The 19,722-nt window shown below is 40.9% G+C and overlaps 1 protein-coding gene across 3 annotated transcripts in view; it reads left to right on the top strand.

Annotated features, from left to right (window-relative positions):
• Window positions 1-12,928: 12,928 nt before the first annotated feature.
• zgc:165508 (uncharacterized protein LOC100101652 homolog) overlaps window positions 12,929-19,722 on the top strand; it is a 53,041-nt gene continuing 46,247 nt past the window's right edge. The window contains exon 1 of one of the 3 annotated variants that reach the window (XM_041799372.1): window positions 12,929-13,427. Coding sequence is in view for 2 of the 3 variants with exons in the window: in XM_041799356.1 (XP_041655290.1) it covers window positions 13,495-13,539 (45 nt within the window). In the remaining variant the exon portion in view is untranslated. Of the gene's footprint in view, window positions 13,540-15,810; window positions 15,933-19,722 lie in introns of those variants that run through there. The other 2 variants (XM_041799356.1, XM_041799364.1) reach the window with 2 other exon arrangements.

The following is a 19,722-nucleotide window of genomic DNA, read 5'->3' as shown; positions in this document are numbered from 1 at the left end:
TGACGCACATGTGCTCCTAAGTTGAAAAAGTTAGGAGCAGATAAAGAAATTTAGGGGCACACTGAAAATTGACCAAACAATGTGTTTTCTGTAAAAAACGTGATGCAAATAGACATTTACAAGCAAAATTATTTAATGAATTGTATATAAAATGTACAGAAAGGTAAAATCATCAAGTTTTGAAAAAGTATTACAATTTAATTTTATCTTTAATGTTACTAATTTTGGTACTTTAAATGTACTTAAAATTTGGCAACTTCAGTCGGAGTCGGTCTAAGTGACTAATAGGTTTCATTTTTGCGTGTTTTGTATAGTCCCGGGGACTCGGTCTGTTTTGGTTTGGTTTGCATTCACACTGCTGTTGGCCAAACAGACCAAACCGTCTGAACACCTACAACCTCTGCCCGTTAGGGGCACTGTCATCACAAATAAACGGCGACTAAGAAGAAAAGCCGGTGTAGAAGAAGACGAAACGAGGAAATCCAGCTCCTTCCGCCAATCTTTTTTCCACATAAACAATGAAAAAACACAGAATTACACTGTCTTGGGGTTTCTGCTCTTGCATTGGGGCATTATGAGCAGCCAGCGAGATGGTGAGATGTCCAACGTGTCGCTCTTAACATGAGACGAATAAATAAGCATGGATGACGACGTGTTGCTATGGCTACAAAGACACCAAGCGAGGCATCTCTCCTCCATAGATCTTTCCTTCCACTGATTTTTTATGCGCACATGTGCCCTTAAACATTTTTTACAGTTCGCACACACCTAATTTTAGGCGCAAACGCGAGTGAAACGCTCGCACTGTCGAGCCCCGCAGTGTTTTCACATGTCTACAGCAACCATATTCCAACATATCTAAGGTGTTAAGACAAAAAATTTGGATTTCCCTTTACAGGGTCTTTAAGATACAGACAATTATCTGCCATCCAGTCTTTAGTGGTGCTGAAACAACAAAGTGGAACTGAAAGTGTAGAGTAACGTTTTGTTGTAAATGATGTAAATTGGATGTCGTCTGCATAACAGTGGTAGGATGTTTAAAGCTATCAAGAATATGGCTTGGTGAAAGCAGGTACAGGGAATACAATGTGGGCCCGTGACTGAACCTGGGGGGACTCCACGAACCAGGGAAGAATTAGAAGAGGTGTGGTTGACAGAAAGTCCCGTTTGACAGGTGAGAGGAGAAACGGCCTATAGCTGATCCAGAGACACTTACCCACTGCTTGAGCCCTTCAGCTAAAATATTGTGGTCCACAGTGTCAAAAACTGCACTGAGATCCAATAGAACCAACACAGAGCATTCTCCTGCATCATTATGCATTAAGAGGTCATTAAAAACTCTAAGTCTGGTTCTGTTAAGTGCAACTGACAAAAACCTGACTAAAAACTTGTCAATATTATTCATGTTCACAATGCATTTTGGGGCACAGTGAGTGCACCATGGATATAACAATGCTCAGTCAGAATTATACTACAAACAATGGCACATTCACTAGTGCACTCTTTAATGAATAGGGAGGGATTTCAGACACAGCCAGTGTAACTGGATGGTGGTCAACTTGGGTGTGATGTCATTCCCAGCTCCAATATCCTTTATAGTAAATAGTACAGAAATAGTTTAAGACAGTATAAAAGTCCAAAATGAAACAAAGACAGTTTTAAGTGCAATATACTGGAATTTCAAAATGCAATAAAAAAGAGATTAACTGGGATTATGCACAGGATTCAAGATCAGTTTTTTATTCAATCAATCTGACGCACTAGACCTAGCAGTTTAGTCTGAAAGTGTCTCTAAATATAAAATGTTACACTCTATAATTTAAATGGACTTTACAGTAATGATGGTTTTCTCTTCCTAATTCATCAATGAAAGGTGTCCCACTCTGCTAAAAGCGCCTGGAAAAAAGAATGGTTTGGGTCGAGGTGGGTTTGAGGAAGAGCCATCCACCCCTCCTTTTCCCTGCACATTAAAGCTCTTATCCTATTTAGAGTGGTATCATGTGAGGGGCATTGGAATCAAAATTTAACTGAAACGTTTTCAGAAAGTGCCACACTTTCCCCATACTGGCCTTATGCCTTTATATGCTGTCATTTACTGTAAAAAGAAAAAAAAAGCATAGTGTAGGCTGCTGATATAATTGTCAACCAATGAGAGTCCAGGTTATAAAAAGGGCCGATTTTCCGATGTGTGAAAGGAGATGAGTGCCATGAATACTCTTCATCCTTTGATCCTCTGCTCTGTATCTGCAGCGCTAATTGAGGTTTTGAGGCGTCTGGGTTTGATGACATTACTACAGCACTCCATTAATAATGCAAAATATTTAAAGATCAACTATTTTTATCTCCGCGTGACAGATTGTGGTAATTATTTTGGACATCTGTTGGGGTTTGGACTTTATTAAACCTGATTTTGACTCTTCTTGTACTCATTAAGATGAGCCGGAGGCCATCATTTGGGATTCAGACGGCTCTCATATTTTACACAGGACAGTCACAATTCATTTATAGATCATATGATGGAGTGAAGCTCAACAGTATGAGAGGAGAAGCTGGTGGAAGTGCAGGACATTAAGTTATACAAAGAAGAGGGCAGCATTTCATAATATGGTTTGAATCCTACATTAAGGCATGCAGTATCTCCTCAAGTCAACCATTTAATGTTTTCAATTAAATGTTACAGAACATATCAGGGAAAAGGCTACTTACATTTAATTTCAGTAATATGTTAACATTATTTTGTAACTTGCATGACTTTTTCTATTCATAGGGCTGACACACCACATGTTTGGCATCTGTTTCATATATCCATTGCTTTGATATATTTTACATTCATTTGGAAAACCTCCTATACAAAGTGTTTGGGAAGGACAGGATTTTTCAAAAATTCTTGGAAGGTGATTGGATGAAGTTCTGTCTGTTATATTCATTGCAAGCCAATCAGAGTGACAAGCCAAAATGGCATTGTCATGCAAGTGCAGCTCCGGTAGTAACCTGAGCTCATCAGACAGGCACTGCTGTAGTTTATGAATGGTGGAGCTTGATGGTGGATAAAACTCATGCTGAGGACGGTCAGGAGAAATGCATCAACACCTTCTCTGTGGCTCTTTGCTCTTGTTTTGATAAAGAAATGTCATCTATAATTGCTGGAAGCACAACTAAACTTAGCTCTGCTCATCTCCATGGTTTACTTCTTGTTCTGAGTTCAGGATTCCATTCATCTGAAATGGTACTCCATGCGGTGTATTTACTCAACAACAAAGTTGTTTTTTGCTTTCATTGATACATTTCTCATAATAATACGGTGGCCGGTAAGGGCGCTCTAAATGAAACAAAATGACTTCAGTAAGAGAAACGCTTCAACTTTAGAGATGCAATCAAAAGTCCAAACAAACTTCAAAAGGGGAAACGCGTTGCAACTGACAAAACGCTTGAAGAATCAAAACCAATGACAAACGGCAAACGCGCTTCTAATACAGAAACGATTTGACACTAATCCAAAACACACTTCAAAACCAAAAATGTCAAAAAGCACCTGGCCTCCAGGGGGCGCTCGAGCAGGAGGAGCAAAAGGGAGAGGCAGGTAGATGGAAGAGAGAACGAGCCGAGGGCGGACTTGTGATTTTGTTTTGATACTAGGCTGTGGTGCGTATGGTGAGGACACAACAGCCGACCTTGGCTTAATTAGCTACTCCTGACGTGGATGAATCTCTGACGTAAATTCTCATGGAGCCACAGGTAGATTCCCATACGTCAGGGCATTTTTCTGTGTAAACTTTCCTCAGCTGAGAAGCTGATGATCTATGATGGACAGAGAGTGAGCTACATGTGGAGGGGAGAAACTAAGTCTGAACAGATAAGTCAGATAAAACCATGAGATGAAAATGTGTCATCAGAGGGGCTGAATCAGAACCAGAAGGGGAGGTATCTCCCCCATCCCACTCAATTCACACCCTGATGTAACTACATACAGGTAAAGAGTATTATTACTGCATAATAACTTTCAAAACACAATCACAAATACATCCTTGACTAGTTCTCTCTTCCATCTGTCTGTCTCCCTCTTTCGCTCTTCCTGCTAGAGTGCCCCCTGGAGGCCAGGTGCTTTTTGGCGTTTCTATATTAGAAGCGCGTTTGTCGTTCATGAAGTTGGTTCTGATTCTTGGAAAGCGTTTTGTGAGTTGCATAACGTTTCCCCTTTTGAAGTTTGTTTGGACTTTTGATTGCATCTCTAAAGTTGAAGCGTTTCTCTTATTGAAGCCGTTTTGTTTCATTTAGAGGCATTTAGAGACCATTTGCCCTTACCGGCCACCGTATGATAAGGGTGAAAAGCTGTTAAAAGTGCCATTCCTGGTTTGTGCTGTGAGCTGTGAACTTCTTATGAAGCATCCTGGGACTGCAAAGGATTGGGGGGGCATGTCCTAAGAATACCCACAACAACCAATGAGAGCGAGCAGACCTGGTAGTTGGTGCTAGTACTTTCTCATAAACATAAACATAAACACATATTTGTTCTCATGTAAAGTCACATTTGATCACCAGGGACCCTGTTAGATCTCTGTGCAATCTGAGGATTATTAGACCAACAAAATATTTGAAACTTTCCTTTTGTTTATGGTCTCCTATATTCTAAAATTGTCTGGAGTGTGGCCAGCCTAAGATAGCAAGACAAATAAATTGAGATTTCAAGGAAACAACCAACATGCACCTGTTATCACAGAAAAAATGATTAATATATAGGGATTTATGTCAACTACAGGCTTCTGTACGTAATAGATTTTTTATAAACTTTTTTTTAAGGTAAAGCTCAGTAAAAACTGCTCAGGACCAACAGTTAAGAACCACAAGGGAGATTTTGAAAATGATGGATGTCTTTTATGAGCAGCAGCAGTATAAGTCCTCCTTAATATAAGTAACCGAAGAAATCTGTCACAGTGTGCCTTAACCTTCTCTCTGACTTCATTCACATTATCTCCTGCTCCAGATTAATTATCCATATTAAGCCTGAGGGGACTGAACATCTCCTGACACTGGAGTCGCTCTGGTCAAACCATGTGTGAAACAAGTGTCACTCTGCTGTTTCTGCCGATTTTCTGCTCAGCACGGCACGTCTTCACTGCCATTCTTCCATACCTCATGAGTCTGCAGGATCTTGATTAAGATCTGCATCTTGTCTGCAGTGTAAGCACTGATAGCCTGAAACTCTGGAACAGATGTAGAGGACAGAACCTTCAGTGTCATTGCTTGCCTTAACTTTGCTTGACCTTTTTCATTACAAGATCATTCTTCTGAACCTGGTCCAGCACTTGGTCCATGCTCTCCTTTGATTGAGGCACAGAGGGTTGACTCTGTTTTAGGTAATCATGACTGACTGTGTTTACACTGTCTCAGTCAAATTCGTGAAATGATAATATTGCATGATATTTAAAAAGAGTGGCTTATGACAGCTCGGTAGAGTGTCATCTCTCAGTCAGCTCCTGCAGTCCTCATGTCAAAGTGTCCTTGAACGAGGAACTTAACTCCTAAAATCTAATTTGCATCCTTTGCCATCAGAGTTTGAAAAGTTTCAGGGGATGATCCATAAGAATTGTGCTGCTTTTTGCACATGGTGAACTTGTGCAAATGGCAGGTTAACAGAGAACACGTAAAGGAGAAATCTGGTGGCAAACTGCAATCAGCCAAGCAAACAGAATCCTGGGTGCACCTGTCCCATTTGCATGCAACAAAAGCATCCGTGCTAATAGCAGCTAATTCACAAAAGGCCAGCTCTGATTACCACAGGCAGTAAAAGTGGTGCAGTTTAACATTAGATGAACCCGCTGTATCTTTCTTTAACAACAGCAGTAGCTCCAGTGTGGGTTCACTTCATTTTCTTTTTTTTTTATTCAGTCTAAGTCTTGCATTGTTATCTAATTTGCCAACATGTGCATTATGCTGCATGTCTGCATATTCTCAGAGTTCTCTGTGTAAAAATGGTATTGTCTTTCTTTTCTCTCACTCAGTCATTACAGTGTTGCTGATCCAAAGCCCCTGATGTGACAATACACTCCCAAAGTGCGCTCAGTATGTAGGCATGTTAGTGCCACTATATGATTACAGCAAAATCCTCTATGCATATGTTGCAAAAACAGGGCTACTAGCAGATGCACTAATTTGGGCAGATGCGCTAATTATGCTGCTATTTGCGCCACCAAATATATTCTTTATGAATCTGCCCCTTTAAGTGGTTCGACTGTTCACTTGAACAGTAATTTTTCAATCAGAAGGCAGAGAGGGAAAAAGCACATGACTATTGTACTCAAGTAAAAGTACTGTTACTGGTTAAAATTTACTTGAGGTAAAAGTACTGTTCTATAAATCTACTCAAGTTAAAGTGACAAGTATAAAATTTAGAGTTTACTTAAAGTATTTAGTGGCTACTGAGGAGTTCTACAGTGAAATATGATCTTTCCTTATTAGCAATAAAAACAAGACAATATTTATCTCCAATCAGGTTGTTCAGGTAAAGCCACAAGTCTATAACCTCCTGAAACCTGATCAGCAGGCAGAGATCATGGGAGAACTGCGAGTTCACGCAGGAATAGTATGTCAGCAGCAGACTATTTTACTTTTTGGGGTGAATTTATCATCCATTCTGATATAAGTCCATAATATTTTGCTTCTCCTGTTAGGTGAGTACATCAGGAAGTTAAAAGGTTAATTTTTGTTTAAAGGATCTGTGGTTTTATGTGAAATTCTTTGTCCTCAAAAATGAACGTTTCCTCGTCGATGGCGCCGTTGTAGCTCTGTGACCCACTGACCTCCCAGTGACCCTTTACTCTAGCTCCAGGATGAGAAGTTATGTTGATATAGTGATGATTTACGATCGAGAGTAAGTGCATTGTGTTGTATTTTGAAAGAACCAGATATTCTACGCTTGTGACTTCCTGTTTGGATCTTTCTGGTTGATGGGTATTGACGCGGTTTGGCAGTGACCGGTACTGAAAATAGGCCTCCAGCGTATTTTGAACGAAGCAGAGTGGAGTGGTGCTACAGGGACACGCCGCTGTCGGACTACAGTGCCGCCTGTGGAAACGCTCTGATAGACTAGAGAGGAAGTGATTTGTTCTGCAGAATGATTTGCAAGCAGATCGTGGCGTGGTCGCTGTACTTGGAAATTGGAAGTTAGGCTAGACTACATTATAGACTAGATTTCAAGCCTGTGCTTATAAAACATGATAGGTAATTAGTTTAACCAACTCGTAAATCTTTCACTGGCTAATTTGTTAAATTAATGTAATCGTTTAACCGCGTGCATTGCTAGTAAAATACACAACAAAACTGACCGTGTTATTTAAACTCAAATACAGATAAATTTAACACTTTAAAAGTGTCTTTATTGGTCCAAACTACATATACTTAAACTACACTTTTGAAAATTTGTGTCAAAGTGGGTCTCTTTTAAAAAAAAACAAAACAGTGAGTCAACCTCATAGCTTGGGAATGCATACTGGAAAAGAATGTGCACCATGTGTTCTTTATAGAGACAGGAGAAAAAAACAGCAGGGATAACTATGCATTAGGCAGCATCTAAACTCTCTGCCCACATGCATGAGGGGGAACTCTGCCAACACATCCTCTCTGCCAGCTGAGAGGAGGATCAGGAGAGCAACATCCATTAAGTCACATCCATTTCCTGAGAGGGGCGTGGTCAGGGGCGGAGTCAGACAGCTCAGTACCATTTAAAGCCACAGATACAGAATAAGCTCGTTCTGAGCAGGGCTGAAACAGAGGAGTTTTTTAGAAGATAGTTTTTTTTTCAGAAACAAACTTCACAGGCATTGTTTGGGGACCTCTGAGACCAATATATAAACGTGTCTTATAGGGGTAAAATATGTGACCTTTAAAAATTAAAGTATCAAACATTGCTTGCTGTTTCCTTCCTTCACATTTGCTTTTTGGTCTGGAGCAAACCTATGCTTACACTGATGTAGTTTTCTACCAGGAGTTCACTGTTGGTTGATTGTGTTACAGAGCTGCTCGAACTGCCAGCCTGACAAGAGAGAAAGAGAGAGATTTTGTAAATGATAGTGGTGAAAAGTCTCCTGTTTTACATTTTCATCCCCTGTCTCAGCCATAGATAAAGTGTCATCCTTTATCACTGACAGCTGTATCTGCAGCTTTGCTTTATTTCTATGAAGGCTTTTATCTGTGAGTTGATAGTTCTACTTTTTTTTCTGTTGCCGCTGCAGAGCAGTCTGGATGTCTGTTTGACCCTGAATCAGTTAACGATGTCTGCCTACAGGATGCGTCAGATTTTTGATTAATTTTGTATTGAACACTGGCCTCTCCTGTTTTCAGGGTCTGCTTCATGATGGGAGGCGTGCTCTGTTTACACAAGCAATACTAGTCCCCTTTGAAATACAACTAAGGGCCATTTCAATCGGTACCATAAACGCTAGAGAAAATATGAAGTGCATCTTTTTTACAGAAGCATTTCTTTTCAATAAACAAGGGCAAAGATACACATGACTACAGGACACTCAAAAATGTGAACAAGCAGTATTTACTATGATACTAGAGTATTATATATAATTGAGAGTTTGTGCATGTATGTCCTGAAGCAAGGTGTAACTTATGGAAATAAACAACATGTTTATCACAGGTATAAATTTCTCTGCCACCAGCTTTTATGTTCATTTTTGTGCCATTTTACCACACAGCAATCTGCTATTTCAGGTAGATGGCATTTCCATAAAGGTCTACCTTGCTTTAATGTGGCTGAAATGAAAAGCTTGGTAGAGCTTTTTGAGGGTCTTGAATTCAGGAGAGGGTCATTTTGCCCTTCCAAGGATTTTTTTGGACAGCCAGACTTATTTTGATGGCATTTCATTCACTCTAGCCACCTTATTTTCATTCTAAATACTCATCTCATTTACTGAAAGAATTCTTGATGAATACTTCACATTTAACACTCTTCTTTTCGTTTTCCTCAGAGACCCCTAGGTGTATGAAACTCCTTTGCCTCATTTTAAAAGCAACTATTATGATATTGAAATGCAAAGCATTTATGAGAGCACATCAGAGTCAAAATATTTCTCAACACGTCAGATGTAGAATTTACACATGGAATATGCTTCTTTAGTAAACTGAACATTTTTTAAATTGTATGCACCATTTTCTATCATATATAAGAGCAGGGGACATGAAGGTTTTACATAAGCAGCTCAACACCATGCCCTGCAGCAGTGATATTACCATCTCCTCGTGTTTCTCAGCTCTGCAGTTACACAAAGGCAACAGGCTCTCTCCGCAGACCAGCAGTTCCCACTGCAGCCTGTTCTACAGTTTTCCTCTCGGTGGCGCTGGAGCACCAGACAAAGCCCCATGTGCCACAGAGGAGAGGGCTGATCGGCCTGCATAAGCGGTGGCTTTGCCGCAACTTTGGTGTGTTATGAAATAGGAGCTGAGTGCTCACTGCAGGAGGAGAGGAAGTACAGAAGATTACAGTGTGCTGTGTGTCTAACTGTTAAATCACAGACTGTGGCACATTACAGGAGCAGAAATAACCCTCTGACGAATACGCGTCCTCCCACGTGTTGAATGTGCGATGAGCAATGCTGCACATTTCCTTTACTTTGTCTTCAAGCTGTGTGACTTTATGGCTCCCATTCACAAGTAGAGTGTCTACTGTAAAAAAAAAGTTCAGATCAATTAATCGGCACTAAGTATGCCTTGGCAGAGAAGAATCACCTGCGGCACCTGCGGTTTCCACTCTGTTCTAATTGCGCGCAATTACGCACAGGGAGCTTCTATGCAGATTCTCTTCTTTGAATCATTTTGCACTTTTGTCAAATGAGTTTCTTCGGGGTGCGCAATTTCACACCTCTTACTGGTTGAAGGAGGAAAGTCTCTGTATAATTCTCTTTACGCAATGAGCAAATGTGACCAAAAACAGCAGCAACAACCGCCAAACTAGTGCGCATAACTGCATATCCGTGGATGATGTGGGGAAACACCACGAGTTCGAAAACATTCAAGTTTATGCAAGATTTGCTTACATAGATGCCTGGGACAGGCAGTTTTTCAGTTACATTTCATTTAAACGGATCAAAACTAACAAGATATCATGAGTATTGTGTGGGCAAATGTGGGGATACGTCTCACAAAACGTGTCCAATCACCCAGTGAGCGCCCACTTTGAGGATACTGTTTTAGGAATGAATGGGAAATGCGCATCTCCCGGGACCCCGGTTCTGTCCTACGGAAACAGATGAAAAGTGCAATGGAGGAGCTGCTGCGTGGGTCAGCAGCTCTGCGGGTCTATGTTTAGAGCCCGGGTGGGCGTTAAGAGAGGGAGGGGGAGAATGAAGATGCTTTAGCAACGACCTGATGGAGACAAGAGTGGGTCGCTTACAAATAGGCCACAGATAGGCCTCACAGTAGACGTTTTTTTTATAACTTCCTGCCCTCTGCATATGCACAGTGATAGATCACTTTAATAAAACATGCATTAAAGTAGCATGTTAAATGCAATATTTAGAAACACTGTCTATCTGGGTGCGTAGACTTTGAGGTCGTAATGAGCCCGCAGCGATGCCACTGCACAGCACGAGCGTGTTAAACTGGGTTCTGATGTCCTGAAACGTGTGGAAAACGTCACTTTGGTCACACGTGCTTCTGCTGCCATAATTGGATGCTTTATTAATGCTTCGCTGCGCGACGCCTTACTCAAAGGCCACGGGCGTTTATGGGTCTGACGTAGGGCTGGACAGCATGAAAAAACCCTATCTCCTTATGTTTGAGATGCATGGTGATACGCAATATTAATCCAAGTTTTTGAGTAAAGAAACGAGAAATGGTTGTCACAGTACCAGAAATATAGCCTACACTTTGATGTGTTTCTAGTAAAAATCAAACTAAATTGAAACAGAAGCCCAAAACAGGACATTAAAAATATTGCAGATAAACTTTAACCACTTCTTCCACTTGTAGGTCATTAAAACTGTCCATAGCCTTCAGTATTTAAATGTGTGAACTCCACCGTTTGGACCCGGTTAGAAAGTGGCAGGACCAATCAGCGACGAGGGGCAGGACTTTCAGGCGGGCAGAGTCGTGACGTAAAAAAGCAGCAGCAAGAGCTGGTGCAGTTATGGAGGAAGAGATTAGCGTGGATTCTGCTAAAGCGCCAGTTTTATCAGAACTTGATGACATTTCTTCCTTAAAAGAAGAACAAAGACTCAGTGAGTTGTTTTCTTTTCAAAAACGACAAAGTCGAGTACTTACATGTCTGTAGTCGCCATGTTTTGCGTTATTCCACAGTAGCTGCCACGCTCAGCTCAATAGGGTTACTTCCCGTGTTTTGTTGCTCTGATTGGCCCGTAGAGATGTGACAGACAGAACGTTCATCCAATCACCCTCCGAGTTTTTTTTCAAAGCCTCTGCCTTTTCCCAAACGTTTCCTATTGAAGCTTTCCTAGATGGATGTGGGAAACACATCCATCTGGCGTGTCAGGTTACATAAAATGCTCATAGCTAAAAATGTTGAGTTGGCAGAAAATTTTTCTACAAAGAATATTTATCTCAACTTTTAAGTTGGCTCAACTATCCAAGTTGAGCCCCCAGAAAATGCTGGCTCACCTTAAATCTTCTTATTCACTTGGTAAATACCTTACACAGTTTAATAAACACATTATAGGGTGTTGTTATCAACAGTGTTATCAAATGGAACATATTTTGTTCACTCAACATTAATGAAGTTGGATTTTTTTTCAGTTCATAGGAGACAATTACTTTGTAGCCTATAATACCTTCCTCCCAGCCAAATTACCTGCTCAATAAGCTAGCAAAGGAAGTTGGTAGGAGAGAAACAGAAACAGTGCACATGCCTTGTGTACTTTTCATTTTCTTTGTTTGGGGACAAAAAAGAAAAGGAAAATAGGGTATTTTTTCATAACTGATTACTTTTATGCAAAAAGTAACTAATATAGCACTTAAAAAAGTAATCTGATGGATTTCTTTGTAACGTGTTCCTCCCAACACTCAAAATGATTTGATAAACAGTGGTGTTAAAAAGTACAGAAAAGAATGATTTTTAGTCATATCTTAAAAAAAGAAACTGCCCAATTAACGTGGCACATCTGGAAAAATGGATGGAGCTGGCAAAGAGCCCTTTCTCTTCACCATTTCCACGATTTTTTAAAATTGTTTACAACGGCTTTATGCAATTTAGATAGTGTGCAACAGTTTGCCTGTATTTTTTTGATAACTAAGAACAAGAGTTTACCTAATATTGTGTGTTTAGCTCTTGTATTTTTGTTGCTATTTTTTAATGGATGCCATCAGTTAATTTTTGATAATAGTATAAATGGCCAAAAATAAAATAAAATTATGGGTAATTTATCATTTTGTATAGATGATCTTGTGATCCATAAGCATATTGTGGTAAGTGTTCATCATTGTTAAAAAATCTTTTTACTGAGTGTGTATTTGTGTTTTAATCAGCATCAACATAAATCTGTATGACCCTGTAGCTCAGTTGATAATATATTGATATGTTTAGAAAACTCGGTAAATTCTCATCCAAAGCTCGACTCAACCTTTTCTTTCCCAGACTGTTTTATTATTTGTGACATGTTATTTTATCACCTGCCCCAGGCTGTCATCAACTCTGCCATTTTCCTTTTCAGACCTGTTGAAATATGCAGCATGTTCCTCATTTCTCATCATGTCAGCTGATGAGCTGAAATGCAACCCTTTCTTGACAACTTGTTCTTCATGTGCGCACTGCTGACTCCTCCCTTCTCCCCGTGTACCATGTAAGGTGACACCAGCCAATCACATCTCATTCCGCTCCTACCCAGCAGAGGAAACGGCACAAGGAGGCGGAAACTGGTTGTGGTTGTATATAAGTCGCTAAGCGTGGGATTTTTGTATCAGTATCAACCTCCAATCATTTATAGCTTGCCTGGGCCACCGCAAGAGCGCACACAGGGCGCACACCGGGCGCGCAGGAACCCGGGATCAAGCGCGTGCAGAGCGAAGAGTGGAAAGCCCGGCTTGTGCATCTCTCAGGTGGCCAAAGAAACCCATGCTGCCGCCGCCTGACAGAGCGCTGTCCGTCCGCTGAGGTGCTGAACCGCAGGACTCGACCCCTTCAACTGGTGACTTAGAGCCGAGACGCATCCAAGAAAAGAACCAAGACTCAAGCTACAAAGACAAGTAAACACCAGATCAACATTACAAACATTTATATGTTCATTTGCATGGATTTAAGGCACGTTCAAACAAAAAACGAAGCAGAAAACGCGGAGCAGAAGTGATGGCTGGACTCCCCCCCGCCCTCGGCGTCACTCCGGCGGTCTGAGCCAAGCAGCGCGCTGCCGCTTCACACCGGAACCCAGCGGAGCCTCCGTAGATGAGGAGAGTGACAGAGGCTTTCGATCAGTGAGGTACGGTCTTACACGAGGAAATTAGAGGCAAGAAATTTTGCTAGATTGCTTTCCTGAAGGGCTCTACATGCAGCTGCGAAAATGGGCTGTATCAGCTCCAAAACGCCAGTTGGTAAGATTTGTTTTAATCTGCTATCATGCAAAAAAGAAACGCACGCCGAGGGAAGCCTGACATTTTCGCATTTGTGTTTTTGCTGCAGCCTTTCGCGGGTGCAGAGGCTTGGAGTGATTTTGGGAGCTAGTATAGTGCACAGCATGCTGTGCCCAAGCGAGGACACATATGATAGCACTGCTGCGTCATATGCTTTCATTTAAAAAGAGCTTTTTACTAAAAGATGACTGGAAATCAGAGGATTTCGGTCTATTTGAAGGTTAAGAGTAGGGCTGGGCAATATATCGAGTTTTTCAGATGCTGATACATTGTCTATTGCTTAATTCAAACATTACTGACTGTAAGAACCACTAACAGCAGTATGCTTACTGACTACAAGATCATCTATTTGTAATGTGAATGGAGAAAGATCTTTTTATTTCAGCTAAGATCAAATGACTCTGATACATGTTTGATACACACAAAGGAAGAAGTCCTAAACATCCATAGTGTGCAATTTATTATTTCTAAACATCAAAAGTTGCCGGTAAACTGCTGCACACTCTCTAAATGGCAGAGATATTTGGAACATTGGGAAAAGTGTGTGGAAATGGCAAAGTGCACAAGTTTTTTGCCAGTGCCATCCACTTCTCCAGATGTTGCCAACATTTTTGAGCAATTTAGTCAATGCAATTTACTTACTATAGATTTAAAAACATTGCAGGCAAACTCCTGCCCATTCTCTAAATTGCACAGATACACTGGTAACATTTGGGAAAGAGGGTAGAAATAGGAAAGATCAAGGATTTATTGGTCGTTGAATCTGCTTTTACTTAATGCTGGCAACATCTTTGAGCAATTTAGTTATTTATAGGTATTCGAAAACTTGTAGGTAAACTCCTGTCCACTTCCTTAATTGCACAGATTCAATGGAAATATTTGGAAAAGTGGGTAAAAATGGCAAAGAGCAAGGTTTGCATCAACTTTTCTAAGTGATGGCATCATCTTTGAACAATTTATTTAGTGCAATTAACTATTCATTGGCTTAAAAAAGTTGCAGGCAAATCCATGCACACTGTGTTTATAAACAACACTTGTTCCTGGCTGTTACCCCCCACTTTTCCAGATGTTTTGAACATTTTTGAGCAATTCAGTCAGTGCAATTTAATATTTATAGGTGTCAGAAAGTTGCAAGCAAACTTTTGCGCACTGTTCCAATTGCACAAATACTTTGGCAACATTTGGGAAAGTGGGAAGACCAGCCTTACCACTGATGTGAAGCGAAGGAACCCCTCATTCCTTGCCGTTACAAGTTACTTTTCCAAATGTTGCCAATATAATAGGGCAATTTAGTCAGTGCTCTCATTTTGCTGAAATGCAACTTAAGACCATTAAGTTTGATACCACTGATTTTCAAAATAATGGAGTCTTTATTATTTTGAAGATGGAAACGTTGCCAAAGGGGGTGGAAATTGCAAAGAGTAATGTTCTTTTCTTGCCAGTTGCATCCACTTTTCCAAATGTTGCCAACTTTTCTGAGCAATTCAGTCATTGCAATTGTCTATTCATAGGGTTAAAAAAACCTCCTCCACACTGTGTGACTTCAACAATCCTTACTCTTTGCTATTGACACCAACTCTTCCAAAGGTTGCCAACATAATTGGGCAATTTAGTCAGTGCTCAGACCATTAGTTTGATACCAGAGATTTTCAAAATAATGGAGACTTCCTTGTCTGAAATATATGGTACTAACGAGTGTAGAACAACTTAAATACTTAACAGGTGGATGTGTTTCCAGTGATTTTGAACAGCTGAGACAGGGGCTTATCTGCAGTTCCAGACAATTACGAAAAGAACCTTCAATATATGACTCAGTAGGACTTCTATTTTTGTTGCCTTTTATCAAACATGTGAATATACCAGGAAACATTAAATCATGAAATCAAGATAAACTGTGTTTTTCCCCGCTCTTAAACTGTTTTTTGAGGAATTAGTTTTGGTCTTTACCGCCCAGCCCTAGCGCACAGCATGCTGTGCCCGCGCGAGGAGACGTGATAGCGCTGAGTCATATGCTTTTAAACATAAGGAGCTTTTTTACAGAAAGCGTTCTAGATGACTGGAATTCATGTCATTCCTGTTTATTCGAAGGTTAAATGTAATGTCAGGGTGCAGGAGGCGCATTTTTTAAAGGGTTGGTGGATAGCTTTAGGGGCTGGTGTCTGCAGCCTAAACATCGCGATGCTTCGAGAGTTGCAAGAAGCTTTTTGGTGAGCACGCCAGTCAGAGGCAGGAGACAGAGGTGCTCTTGACACCGTTGAGGGATGCGCTGTTAGACGCTTCTTCTACGTGTTTGTGAGGAGAGGACACAACCAGGCACGATGGTTCTGACCGCGCTGACCCAGTTTAGTTGCAAGGTAGGACACCGTTTGGCTCGCGCCTTGACGCATGTGAACGAAACATCAAGGTTTAGAAGTCGCTGTTTATTCCTAAGAATTTCGAGTGTTGTATTGTTGCTGTTTAAAGACAAAGACTTGTTCGCAGTGGTGTCATGAGCGCTTCAAGGCGCACATATGCAGCAGTAGATCCTTCCGCTTGTTGCCAAGAGACAAGCTCCCTGTTGCCTCTGCATCTCTCTGCTCTCACGGTTGTTTACACCTTCGCTGTACGTGTCTCCCTCACGCTTCTTTGGCGGCCAAGACGTCGCCGTGGGCCCCGTCCTCTATGTGTGCTACCCCGACCTCCGACTCGTGTCTCCCCTAGGTAGTCCTCCACCTTGTTATTTATCTGACTGGGACTTCTCTGGAGCCTCCATCCATCAAATCTGCCCCACATTCATCCATCTTTCCACGCATCCATCAGCCGTCTTATACGCAGACATATTTTGATTTTAATGTCACATGCAGGCTTTCAAACTGTGATTTATCCTTCATATCCATGCTCACACTTCCCCTCTGCACCTCCTAATTGGTTATGTAATATGTCGCTTCAGTCACTTGATGATTATGGCGCCTCGTCCCCGTCTCCTTGTCGCGGAGTGCGTAAGGACATGCCCCAGTGCCATAAACCACACATAAAGCAACCGTGCGTGCAGGCAGGTTTCTGCACATTTATCAAGGCAGTGATATACGATAGCTCTGTAGCAGCCACCTGTTTGACTCCCACGTTCAGCCTGTATGTGACATCACACATCATAATGCTGCTGGTGTCGACCTAAATGTGTTGATTCGCTCATAAGTCACTGGAAGACATGGGGGCATGGCTGAGGTCTCCCTATCTGCAGTTTCCACGACAACGGAAACTACAGAGAGAAGACAGTTTGTGTAAGAGAGAGAGAGACCTATAAAGAATAGATAAATAAATAAAATTAGGTCTACAGTTCTCATTTGCTTTGATGGAAAGAGGACACATTTTTAGAAAGATAGCAGTCAGGACAGCAGATTAATTAAGATAAAAAGGCAACGAAGAAATTAACAAATTAGCCACAGATGGAGGATGACCGCAGGGCTTCATATGAGAGCGGACACAAGTTTCACTCTCCTCCAACTGGAAAAGACAGCCCATGATATCATGAGTGCTCTGTTTCATTCATCTTCATACAATTTCCATTACATGCCTCTATATAATTACATATCAGTTGCAGTCTTGTTTTTTTGCAGCCTAACTGAATCCGTCTCTGTCGGCTGAAAATTCACTCCCGTTTATTGTGTTATCCCCGTATCTGTGTGCAAAGCATGCTGGGACAGAGGCTCATAGGCTGAGCCAGCAGGTGGTAAGTGGGCAAAAATTTCCAACATATGCAGTACTGGGCAGAACTTTTAGGAATGTTCTGGCGAGAAGTTGAAGCTGAAGTAAGACGTAGATGTAAGCCTGCCTGTTCAAAGAGCATGGGAAAACAATCTCTTGAAAGAATACACCTTTACGATTGAGTAAGGGATAGATTTAACAAGCGTGGCTTAGGGCAGTAGTTCTCAACGTGGGGGAAGGGAGACACTGAGAGGGGTCGCCAGATGCCTTCCAAAAAACAAAAAATATTTTAAAGGATTTCAAATTGTATATTTAAGCAATTTTTACAAAAATACATGCATAAAATGTGTTAAATGTAAAATAAAAAACATGGTTATTTGGTGAGATGTATGCTGAAATCAAAGTAATGTTTACAAAGGTTTACAAATGTGGACACCTGACTATTACTACAGTGGGGGTCCATGGTCCCGTGTACTGTCATTTTGATGAGCCGCGGGCTGATAAGTACCCACCTAGGGTACTGACAAGGTGGGTAGCCACAATGTCCCAAGAACCTGAAAACTGCTGCCTGGCATATGCCTAGGATAGAAAGGCCCAGACAAGAAAGATGCCATTGAGTTTGACCTTGGCTACCAAGTAACATACATGTGGCTGTCGACATGCAATGGGCTTGACTCTGCCCCACACCACATAGGGCCTTATGATTTACGCCCTAAATGCTTTAAAGATAGGGGTGCGCAATAAGATGATCTCAGATCGAGAAGAAATAGAATGTATTGGCGATCTGCTTAATCTGTTTTATCGTAGGATCGGCTCTACTACTTCTCGCTCTTTGCTGCGAGTGAAAGTGAAACTTAAGATTTAGTTCTCATGACGATTTCTAACTCTTATACGAAGCTTCGTCTTGGTTTTCTGAACCATCAGTGTGCAAAAAAATATATTTGCACAATCTGCACAAAGCTTATAAATGTTTTTTTGATGAGCTCTAAAGACAGCGTCCTCTGGTCTGCCGTCCCCATACTGCGGTTCAGCGGAGTAAAGCATGACTGAGGCAGGTAGCCTACTGTTGTAACTGTTACAGCCGACATTGTTTTGCTTTCAATTATTATTTTCTGAGTTATTTACAAGCCCTTCCACCTGGCAAGTAAATGTCAGGATAACGCAGTCACCGGTGAAACGTTATAATATCAGCGTCTTTTTACGGAGGGAGACGGTGATGTCCGCGAGGTCCAGACATGGATCATTATTAGAAAATGTTTTAAACAGTAAACTCATTGATTTACATGCATTTCTTTGGCCTACATTCATACTGCTGCAGCATGTAATCCTGCCTTTCCTCTTCTCTCCATCATTGTAAGTAGCAGACAGGTGCCAGTGTGACATGTTTATGTCACTGCTCATCACAGCCTTATTCAGAGCAGTAAATCAATGTATACACAACCTTTTTTAAATAAAAATCTACATTGCGTTTAAAATAACATACAGTCACTACTTAACTGCATAACCAAATGTCTCAAAAATTCATCAAATGTGTGTCATAATTATATTTTCTTTATTTGGCAGTCCGTAAACAAGGCTGAAGTAAATGTGATGCTAAATTGCATACTGTATGAACAGGCTACTTGTTTAAAGCTTCAGCTGCAGGAATTCCTTTTAAAGACTATATACTTTAAAATGCAAATCAAAGTGCTTAATAAACAGTAAAGTGGATTTTTAAACACAGACGAAGACACACATAACAATTCTGAAGTGGTGCAGAAAATTTAGAAATTGGTTCCAGAAGACAGAATAGATCAGAATGCAGGAAAATAAATGTTTGGAACTTTAATATATTGTGGGATAAGATCTCTACATATACATACATACATATATATACACAGGGCCAACAGGATGGTGCAGAAGAAACAGAGAAAAGGTTGTTTTTTCTGGTCACTAACTTGCAAATTATTCTTAGAAATTTAATGAAAAAAATCATGATAAAATCGAGATCGTCATCTGGCCATAAAAAAATCGTGATATAATTTTTTTTCCATATCACCCACCCCTACTTAAAGAGGTAGTAAACACTTTAACATTTTTTTCATCTGTACACTAAGGTAATTTACTGAACTATAATAAAACACATCAGTGTTGGTGTTATGGCTGAAATTTGCACCAAACTGATAAAAATCTGGATTTTACGGCTTTTAATTAGCTCAAACGGACATCTGCCTTGAAAAATCTTTTCTGAAAAGGTGGGGCTTATGGGACGTAGAAACCGACCATCCGTAGGTTTCTACGTCACAAACTCTATATAAACGGTAGAGCATTACCGCCTCTAACTGACTTTACTCTCCTGCACTGCTTCGGCTAGAGTAACGCCGCTGCTGGAGCAAACAACCCGAAAAGGTAGTGCTCAGAACCACCACGGTCCGCCACCACCCTATAGCCTGCGTCAGGGGACTCTAAAGGCGAAATCTC

The sequence above is a fragment of the Cheilinus undulatus genome, linkage group 2, assembly GCF_018320785.1.
Source record: "Cheilinus undulatus linkage group 2, ASM1832078v1, whole genome shotgun sequence".
Lineage (NCBI taxonomy): Eukaryota > Metazoa > Chordata > Actinopteri > Labriformes > Labridae > Cheilinus > Cheilinus undulatus.
Note: the sequence above shows the minus strand (reverse complement) of the source record. Positions and strands in the feature narration are given on the sequence as shown.